We start from the raw sequence: 10,818 nt of genomic DNA, 5'->3' as shown, positions 1-10,818 counted from the left end.
AGATTGCAACTTCTTTTTAAAATATACTTAGTTTTTAAGTTGATTTTGATAAATGGAATATATGTCTAAATAGCAGACTTTGTAAGCACAACATACTTCTTTCCATTTTATACATAGATAAGTCTTTGCACGTGAAAAGCAAAGTAACTTTTCTATTTTGTAGTCTGTGGGCTCCCCAATTACAAGAGTGGATTCAGTAGTGTGAAGGGAAAATGTCAAGAGCTAATCCTAAATTTTCATTTTATTGTATCAGATAACTTTTTTCTTTTTTTTTTTGAGATTTCCTATAGATATGGTCCCAGTGCATTCCTTATACTGAACTGTGCTACACATTAGGGTATTACTGATACGCAAAGACTATTTTTATAAAGCCTAATCTCAGGATTCTACATTTCAATATTTACCCACAAAAATATTTCTATTAAGACTGTTTTACAAATAATTCCTTTGGGATTCTCTGGACTATTTCATTTTTAGTTGAGCCTCTTCTCACCAATATATAAAGATATCACTCTCCTGTTTTAAAATAATTCAGTGATGTTTCTTTACCAAGTGTGCCAGCAATTATATATTAATGTATGTAACTGAAACTGTGAATATATTTTAATAAAATGTGATAACTTTGTTTCATGATATACATATATATATATATTAAAAAAAACTAAAGCAAGCAACAACGAAAGAGAAGAGTGAAAAAAAGATTTGTACCTTGAAGCTGTTTCTCAACTCGTTTCAGTTCCTGTAAGATTGATGATATTTCCTAGGGAAGAAAAAAACGTTTTTCATTAAGGAAAAAGAGACTCAAACTACCTTTCAGTCGTAACCAATCCCTCTCCCCAGCCACCGCAATATGCTATTTGGGTTGTCCCTCCTGGTATCAAGAACACCCTTGGCTGGTGGTGGCCCAGCCATGTCGCTACTTCTTCTCAAGCACAGACTTATAGACACCACGGTTCTGTAGAAATGGGGTGAAGTAACAGCAAACCTTTAAAGGAACGTTACAGTTTAAACCCAGTATTAATGGAACAGGGCGATTTATAACCTTGTTCGGATGTGAGTCAGAATAGTAAGATGACTGCATTGGGATTTTGCCTGCAACCATTGGGCCCTGTGCCCATGAGACCCTGTACAGCACACCAATGTTGGGGCCTCAGCACTCGTTTGCCTTACAAGTTTTTCTCCTCTGTGCTGCACTACTTGCTAACACAGATGTAGCCACAGCAACGCACTCCGAAACACATCATTAAATGTACCACATCTTAAATTATAAATATGTAAATCCTACAACTGAAGGATCCTACACTGAAGAATACTGTTAATCCAACTGCTGAGGAGAGCTATCAGTGGTCTTCAAAAGCTGAGAATTTTCAAAGGCACCGATTTCAGAAACCCACTTAACCCATTTCAGAAACCCATTCTGTACTAAGTAATGTGATTTTTGTGGGTGGCAAAGAGATTGATTACCTTGGATTTTACAAGGTCATTATCTTTAAGCAAGATTCCACATCTGAGCTGGACACAAATGTCCCAAGGACAAAACAAACATCAGTTACAATTGTCCTCTGTTAACTTTTAATAACATTCTGTGGTAAAAATAAGCACTGCATTTGAACAATATATTGCTCTGAAAACTGAGCAGAAACTTAAAAATCAGTGCATAGACAAAAAAAACCCCAACATACACTTTCAAACAATGCGAGATGCTTTAATGCACTGAAAAAAATTATGAAAAATGCTGAATGTAAGAATAAATATACAGCTAATCTTTTTCTTTTTAATGAATGCCTTCATTTTAGAATGAAGCATTTAGAACACAACACACTAAACTCTGGTCTTATTCTGGAAATGGATAGGATAAGAGAAACTCCTTATATTATCATATTTCTAAAATTAGAAACTTCCATGAGTAACTTGCTTAATTAAACTTTAAAAAAACCCAAACAAACAAACTGTCAGTGTATCTAATAAATTATAACACTGAGTTACTAATGATTGCACTTAAAAAAATATACCATTCTGCAGTCATTACAGGCCAAGTTTTTAACACTTCCAAGAAAAATCAATCTGGATGAGTTTAATAACTCATGATGAGCTAAGTGAGAGAAGTGCTAGCCGGTTCAATGCCGGAGGAAATGTGTTCACGTTCTGCTTCTGAGCAGTCCAGTACAAAGTATGTGAGAAGGAGTTTCCTCTCCCACCTTTCCCTCCGAAAAGAAAACCGCCTCTGTAAGCTGACGTTCTTAACAGCACTATAATCCAGACGGGATAATGTAGCTAGACTCTCCGCCTGCTCTCACATACAGAGATGTTTTTCAAGCCCTGCGCTCTGTGTTTAGAAGCAGAGAAGTGTCCTAGGAAACAACACGGGTGCTCCATTCCCTCACACTTCACACAGGCTGGCCATGAAATGGCCCCGATTAGGCAGGGCTAGAAGACCACATGAATAACTAGAGTTGTAGTTGGTACCCTATGGTTATTACTTCCACACAAACCCAACATGATTATTTTTCATTGAAGAATGCTTTTATTGCAATGTGTCTACAGATCATCTTCATTCACATATAGCAAAATACAACTATTTCTCTAAATAGTAATCATCAGTATTAACAGTATTAAGTATTGCATATTAAGTATTAATAATCAGGAGGTAAAGTAGTCTTTAGATTGTAAAAGAAGTTCATTCGAAAGCAACCCAACATTCAAACGAACGGTTGTTACCTTTTGTTAAACAAAAGTACTGATGGTCTATGTATAGTCTGAACCCCTTTTATTGCATTCTTTAGCTGAGAATTTCCCCTGAACAATTACTTAAGACTGTTCCTTTATAAGATAGTAAGTCTGAGTAATTATTAAAGATGATTAGATTTATTCTTGAAATATACTGAGTGTCTAATAAAACCTTTTAAAGATTTTTCCCTTTATATCATTGAAATAACACATTCCTCTACTGGTTATTTAGGAATCAGGTAAGAGGCTCATTCAGTCCCAGAAAAGACAACTATTCATACCATGCTTGATGTTTTCACAATAGGAACTTCACTTTCAGCTCGCAACTTGTTTTCAATTTCGTCCCAATTTCTGTCTTTGTCCTTAAATAATATTCTAGAAGAAAGAAATTCAAGAACAGTATGTTTAAAATAGACAAAAATAAACAAACTAAAGCTGAAAGATTAGAAACGTGATACAAGAAAGCAGCATAGGGAGCACTGAATAAAACTAAAATCTGAAATACTGAAAACTGGCAGAATCCAACCATACAGTTTAAATTTTCAGGGAAGCATACAGGCTTTCAGCAGTACCATTATTACTGACATTAAAATTGCAGTTCTGCAGCTAAGTACTGGCTTATGGTGTTGACAAGACACAGCTGATTCTTTCCTCCAGCACGGAGACATTTTTTTTTAAAATCCAACTATTTTATACTAGTCAGAGAATTCCCTATAAACACTGCATTTTACAACAACTGCAAAACAGAAGAGAGAGACTAACAATGGTAAATAAATGCAACTCTTTTACATTTGTATTTTATATTAATTTAATGAAAAATAAAATACTTCAGAAAACTAAAAGAAAAATGCATTTCATAGAAGTGTTCATTGAAAAGTCTCAACACACAAATTGTATATACATGATTTAGTAATATCAGTATCACTTGTATTACATGTTTAAAGAAGTTACTTCTAATATTTGTAAAACTCCAAAACATACTGTGAGATTCCCTGTTTTTGATGTTTTGCTTCCCTGCTGTGATAAACAATGTTTCTTTTCATTGTCATATCATAAACATCATTTAAACTGTCTACATTTGCACAATTAAAATAATAAAAAAAAAGGAATGTGCGGATATTTAACGTCTGGGTATTCATTTTTTTTTTTAAGTGACACTATGATGACATAGAGGAGTCCAAATCCACTTCTCTAATTGGTATTTCAGAGTTAAAAGTACAAAAATAGCTGCAGTAAAACTGCTAAGCAAACAAATCAACCCATTTAAAATCATGACCCAAAAGTAGTACATTTTAAAGAAGTTATTACTGTAATTTTTAAGCTGGAAATTCACAATACCTTGCATCTCAAAGACTAAGAGTTTGAAAGAAAGCTGAGAGACTTAGTACTGCATTTCTGTTAATCATTCTTCAGTTATTTATACCCTATGGAAAATCCCACTCTCTATTATTATCCTGTCAGGAAAGTCTAGTTTTTCGAAACATGTACCCTGTATTATCTCATCAGTACACAGAGGTCCATAGACAGCCCATCCAGAAGCTGCTTTAGCTCTTCCGTCTTTGAGGTCTTCACTCGCTGCTGCTTCAAACCACATTTTTGTCAGATGTTTCAGTGAGAGGAAGCGCTACTCTCATGACACAATGCTATGGGATCGAGGCAAACGACCACTGCTGCAAGTAACTTTAGTGTATTAATGTACAAAGCATACAAAGAGTAAACATTAATACATACTTCTTCTTGGGGAAGGAAAAAAAAAAGTAATCAAAACTACAGTGAAGAAAACATGAAACACTTTATGGCCTCTAGTAGTGCCATCATCTTGTAACAAAGCTGATCATCAGAGATCTGACAAGATTGCTTTTATGTTCTGGAAGGGAGTGCAAAATCTCGCAAAGCCATACAACTGCAAACCTGGATACCAGAAAGTCCAATTACAATGGAAAATTTAGGACTTGCCTGACGCTGATGAGTTTAAACAAATAAAAAGCAGAGCCAATTAAATCCTTTATAGGATCTTGCACTAAAAAAACAGGCAACTCCTGGAAATATTTTAATACAGTATAGAGAGAATCTTACACAGCTATACTTTCCATCCTTTGATAGCATTTATATCACTCTGGAAATCAGCAGGAACATAGAAAATAAGGCTTTATTTAGCAGTAAACAGCACTAGCAGGAAAAGTATAGAAGTTATTGTGACACTGCTTGTTTTTTTTCATTTACCTTGTTGCTCATGTTATATTAAATTACTTCTATCTTTATGTATGTGATTAATGCCTTTGCTTGTGTATGTGGTGTTTTCAGTCTTACTGCCTTTTAGAGATAATGTTCTTACTTCTCTTTCACAATTTGAAAGCTTTCCATTTCATAGGTCATTTTATTAAAAAAATGAGAAAAAACAGTGAAAACAGTAAAACCAGTGAAAACAATGTAAACAGTAATTTTAAAAATGTCATTCTTTCCACTATAAAGTGGACAGACCAATTTGTTTTTGCAATAATTTTAGGAAGCCTATTTCCTTTTTACAACTTTTTTTTTCAGTTCTTCATTTAGTACATTTTAACCTCCCAGGGGTCTTCATGTCTGTCTCCTTTGCTCTTCCTCCTTCTTACTCTTTATATTAAAAGAACGTACTTATAAACGCCTGCCACCTTCTGCTCTTGCCTTTTCCAGTCCTACTTTCTGGGGGCAAATCTGCCTGAACTTTCTTATTTGGTTGTGCTCAGTCCCCGTTTTTCTTTCACTGCACTTTGCAGGATGCACAGCAAACTGCAGAGACTGACAAGCAGTACCTGCACTGACCTGAATGCTTTGCCTAGATTTTGCCTGACTGAAGAGGTACTTCCCTGCTACAAAGCAAGCCAGTAACGCTGCATTCGGATTGTACAGCACTGATAAAACCACATTGGTCTTCTCACTGCAAAACCTACTTACCTCTTCCCTCCATAATCTCTGAAAACTTCTGCACACTCGTTACAACGTATAAAAGACAGAAAAGCAAACAAACTGCATATCTGCGTCCTGAGAAGCCACCACAATAATTTGTTAGCAAAGAACAGGTTATAGGATGCACAGCAAGAATGTTGCAGAATTTTAAAATATAATGTAGTTTTGCATACACCAGTAGATAGGAACCTAACTGATTATACAAAGCAATGAATAAAAATAAACTATAAAAACGTAACTTAGCAATACCCAAGCTATGACCCTATCCTGAAGAAAACTACAAATGTATAGAGGATATGGTGAAAGGAAAGAACCAGGCACCTGAATCTGGCTCAATCTGAACACCACACTAGGACTTGGGGAAAAAAAAAGTTTGGCCAGCACTGGGAGAAGCTAGCCGAGGAATACAGCGTCAAAAGCTTCTCTCAGTCCTATTTCTTGATAGAAGGTAGGAACGATGACAGAACTCACTGGAACTTGGAACATTATCTATAAATTAGAAAACAGAAACGGCAGCTCTAATGAAGCGGGGAAGAAACCAGCCAAGCAAAAAGATATATATTTCCTTTTATCCTCATATTTATTTTCATTATTGATTTCAGCTCATTTTAATTTCTGATAGATCTGCTTGTCAAGAATGACTGAAAATATTTATGTGCTTAATACTTTAGCCAAACTGAAACTGGTCTTTTTGTAAAGCTAGCTATTGCAACTAAAATATACCAGAAAGAGCAGTGTTCTCATTCACAGGAAGCACGTCTTTCTCCATTTCGACCCAGATAGGAAGGAGGCAATTTTTTAATATGTATGATGCAATTTGTAAGGACCATAATTGCCCTACACTGTCTGTGCTCTCAGGAGAGAGGTTTACATTGGTGAACAAGAAAATTTGAGAGAGGACTTTTACAACACGGTCGTGCCTCTATAAATTTCTCCTTTCCTTTCAGTTTCAAGTACTTTGGAAAAATACACAACTGCTAGCTTGACAAATCGCGATTGATTCTCACTGTATCTGTTCTGGGCAGAAATTTTAACTGGCTTAATTCCAGCAAAAGGAGTAGAAGCACACCAGTTGGTTGAACTCATGTACATCAAAACAAAGCTAAGGTAAAATCTGTAATAGGTCCTAGGTGCCTTATATGCTCTCTAAAAACAATTCTAAAACTATTGTTGTTTTTCTGATTCAAAATACTAATGACATTATGAATAACATCACATTATTCAAATCCATTCTGAGTAGCAGAAAAAGGAAGTTTTGATCACAGCTCTGAGGAATATGCTAAATAATTGCTTATTAATTAAAGTTTCTCCGCTGTATTTTTATAGAAATATGCAATGCCACTCTTTAAATGTATATAAAATGTTTATAAGTATGCTTATATTTATAATATCATACATGATCACATTCATTACAATGTAGCTGACCTACCTTTTAAGCTCAGAAAATTAATCAGAAAAGTGTAAGACTTCATTTTATAGTTACCTGCTTTTCTCAGAATGAATTTGCATACATAAATTTGTTTTAACTCACTGTACTGAACTCAGTTTTTTACCTTATGTAACTACAGCTGTGCTAGCGACATATTTAGAGATCAGAAACTGCCAACCATCAAGAAAAATCAGCACGATGAAAAAAGTAGCGCATCTACTACCTACTGCTTCTGAGGAATTTAAAATACATATCATCCTAGACGCCTACCACAAACAAGTCAGTCAATAAGCAAGATTCTCGTTCCAATGATGCAGCTTTAAAAGGAAAAGAAAATATATTGGTAAGCAGAGTTCCTCATGGATGTCACTGTATTTTCCCAGGGAATTATGCGCAGAACAAAACTTAATGTAATATTTTGTTTCTACTTCCAAATTTTAAACGCCTTTTAAAATGACTTTCAAAGAATGGTCACACGTAAGTACCTCTGCATGTATTTTTTTGATCATCTTTTTGAGATCAGCTATTAAAGTAAATGATAGCATGCACTCAGAGGTTGATTGAACTTGAACAAGGTGTGAACTTTTGCATAATTTGTAATAGATTCTGCATAATGAAGTTGAACTCAATGTGGCACAGCTTTTGAGAATAACCATATTGTACACCTGCATTTCACAAACTCATTTGTATCTGAAATTTACAGAGCATATTCAAATAAGTAGTATGATACGCCAAAGAATATATGTGGGGAAGCCAAAGAGGGAAAGGCAGCAAATGGTGTATTTCTAATATTATAATCCTGCAGCCCCCAAATGGTAAGTTGGGAAAAGAGAAATGAGATGAATATCAGTCCAGGAACACGTTCCCAGATAGTGGAAATAAGGTACTCGCAAAAGTTACCTGTAACCACCAGTAACAACACCACACAAAATGCCTCAGAGCAGAAATAATAAGAATGGGCTACAGGCTTTTAAAGACTTGATTCTGCACTCAGTAATACTCCTTCCTACTAGAAATAGCAGGACTAGAAATGGCAGATAACCTATAGTTTTTACCAATTTATATAGATTATTTTTTTTCTTCTTGGTTTCTATGGTCAAATCTTTTTTGGTACTCCCACGAGAATATAACCTTCAGATATGTTAGTATTTTGCTGCTTTTCCTAGTTACCTCGCCCTGTGCTGAAATAAATTTGTGATTTGGTGATTAATCTGCCACTCATCTAAGATTTCCATATCTGACACTTCCTACACAAACTTATCAATTACAGTATTTTCTCACATTCAGAAAATTATACGTGAAGTTCAGCCAAACGACTTTCTTATTTTTTAATGTACTCTATTTTTAAGTTTTAAATTATTAACTGCACAAAGACATGAAGAAGGGCATATGAATTACACAATCCTGAACTTCGTATTTAGAATTTTCCTTTATTCTTGTTGACCAAAGTGGTCACCACATGGTTGTACGCTCACTCATTCAAGTTAAATGGAGCTGTTGTAGAGCAACATGCTATCATTTTTGACATGTCTATACCTCCTGTTAGCTACTGTGACATATTATGCAGTATCTAACTATCTAAGCAGGAATTTTCACGTTGTCTCCAGAGCAAGTTCTTTTTGAGAAGATTTACGGAAACTGCTCTCCTCTGTACCATTTGTTTTTCTTCATAAAAACGGGTGATCCCTACAACAACTTGGCAAACGTACAGGGCCCGATTTTACATTTAGCAACACTTTAACCTTATCTTTTAAGGAAAAGAGTTTTAAAAGACTTGCATAGAGCTCGTGTAGATTTTGCACAGCATTTGCATGTGTTGGAACAGCTCCTCTGCTGGAAGTATGATGGATATCGTTCTGTCCATGTAAACTTTGCTGATATTTATCTTCATATAATGTGAAATACATACAAGCAACACTGGAAAAATTATTCTTCCCAAATCTTTCTGAACGCTAAAAAGGCCATAGGTAACACTGTTTTTTTAATACACAAGTTGCTACTAAATACATTTCCTCTATCTATATGATACATATCTCTTCTACCAGTAGGAATGTTGATGAGAGCAGAGCATTTTCAGTAATAACAATAACTTTTAAAAACACACCTGATTTTGCCAGCTGTTTTGTCTATGGATTGTCTTATCTTGCGAGAAAATTGGAAGACTGAGGACAACAGCAAACTGTCCCCCATAACCTGCAGTAAGTTTAAAAAAAAAAAAAAAAGATATTATTAGTTTAATGGGAATAAAATACAAACAATTCCATATATTTTGAAATCTTTTTTTAACTTCAAAAAAATCATACTTGTGTTCTAATCAGTATCATACACAAGCAATCATATTTGAACATTTTGCAAATTAAATAATACACAAATATTTTTTCCAGTATTAATGCCACCTGCTACAGGTAGGGAAGAAAGGATAGTGTCTAGAATATTAAGTGGGGAGACAACTGTAAAAGATTAAAACAGACATGTTACTAGAGAGAATCCTGTTGTGTACTCACTTCATCTCTGCTCCAAGTCCTTCTCCGGGTAATTGTTGGGGGATCGAGGGCATCTGTTAGCTGAGGTCTAGCATCATTAGGCCGACCATTCCCCTCTGGTGGTTTGGCATGCACTAGTGGGGGGATTTTTCTAAAATTGAGACTTTCATCAAATACTCGGTCAACCAACTGGGGGTAAAAGGACAATGGAGTTTATGAAACCTACTGGATACATGCAAGATCAGATTAGTATTTTTTTCATTCTGTAACAGTTTACAAGAAGCCTATCAAATAAAAATCATTCTGTTGTCTTGCATAGTATAAAATGAGGCATCTCTTATTTAACACTACGTTGTAAAAATGAAGGTTTTTTTTTTTCAAATACCAGACATAGATGGCAAAATTAGACTACCCCACAGAAATTTTGCTTATGGGCAGGTAACATAATAGTTACCTATAAACTGGTATTGGATAATTTATTCCTTCGATTAATGGAATATATCTGTGGAATTAAGTACGGTACTATCAAATTTAGGGTTTTTTCCAGATTAGTCACAGTGTTACAGAAACACCTATACCTACTTAAAGGAGATACTGCCACCTGCAGTAGTATGTACACACTGTACAATATTTTTTTTAAGAAGAAAACAATTTAGTAATATAAAAATCAGAGTGATCTAACTGGATCTGAGAAAATGAACACTTTACTTCATTGAGATTTAGCCATAAGTCCACGAGAATTAAAAATAAAATCTATGGGAGTGCAGTTACAATTTTTCTGAGTACGCGACTCATAAATTTCTTATCACTGTTTATATCTTTTTTTCCACAGAAAAAGACAGTATTATACTAAACACAGTAAATTAATGTATTAACCAAACTTTACGCACGCAAAAATGAATAAACACATTTTGAAAGGAATACTACAAGGAAAAAAATGCAGTAAACATTTACAACATACTAGGGTGAACTGTAATATGGTAGAAAGTGATGATTTAAATTCAGATTAACATTTTTACCAGCATTAGACCTGTGATGGTTACTAGAACAAGTTAGTCAATATATTCATAGAAGAGCACAGCAGAGATAGTCAAAGGAAATAAGACTTATTAGAAGCACACGGCAAACTTATTTCAAGGCAGTTTTTGACAATGTTATCAAGAAAGAAAATCTAAAGTTATTGTTAACTGATGGTACCTAAGTGTTTCAGTGTTCAGAAGACGAAACTTTAGT

General features: G+C 34.7%; 1 protein-coding gene across 5 annotated transcripts in view; it reads right to left on the bottom strand.

Moving 5' to 3' along the window:
* The window catches only part of CEP170 (centrosomal protein 170), a 104,765-nt gene that overhangs the window by 3,354 nt on the left and 90,593 nt on the right, over positions 1-10,818 (bottom strand). For all 5 annotated transcript variants that reach the window (XM_087775476.1, XM_087775477.1, XM_087775479.1 and 2 more), the window contains 4 exons: positions 9,607-9,774; positions 9,207-9,295; positions 3,009-3,102; positions 709-760 (listed from right to left, as the gene is read on the bottom strand). In XM_087775476.1, coding sequence (XP_087631602.1) covers positions 709-760; positions 3,009-3,102; positions 9,207-9,295; positions 9,607-9,774 — 403 coding nt within the window. The remainder of the gene's footprint in view (positions 1-708; positions 761-3,008; positions 3,103-9,206; positions 9,296-9,606; positions 9,775-10,818) is intronic.

Source organism: Nipponia nippon, unplaced genomic scaffold, assembly GCF_047370975.1.
Source record: "Nipponia nippon isolate SJK-2023a ecotype South Korea unplaced genomic scaffold, ASM4737097v1 scaffold_4, whole genome shotgun sequence".
NCBI classification, from domain to species: Eukaryota; Metazoa; Chordata; class Aves; order Pelecaniformes; family Threskiornithidae; genus Nipponia; species Nipponia nippon.
This window is presented reverse-complemented; position numbering and strand designations above follow the sequence as displayed.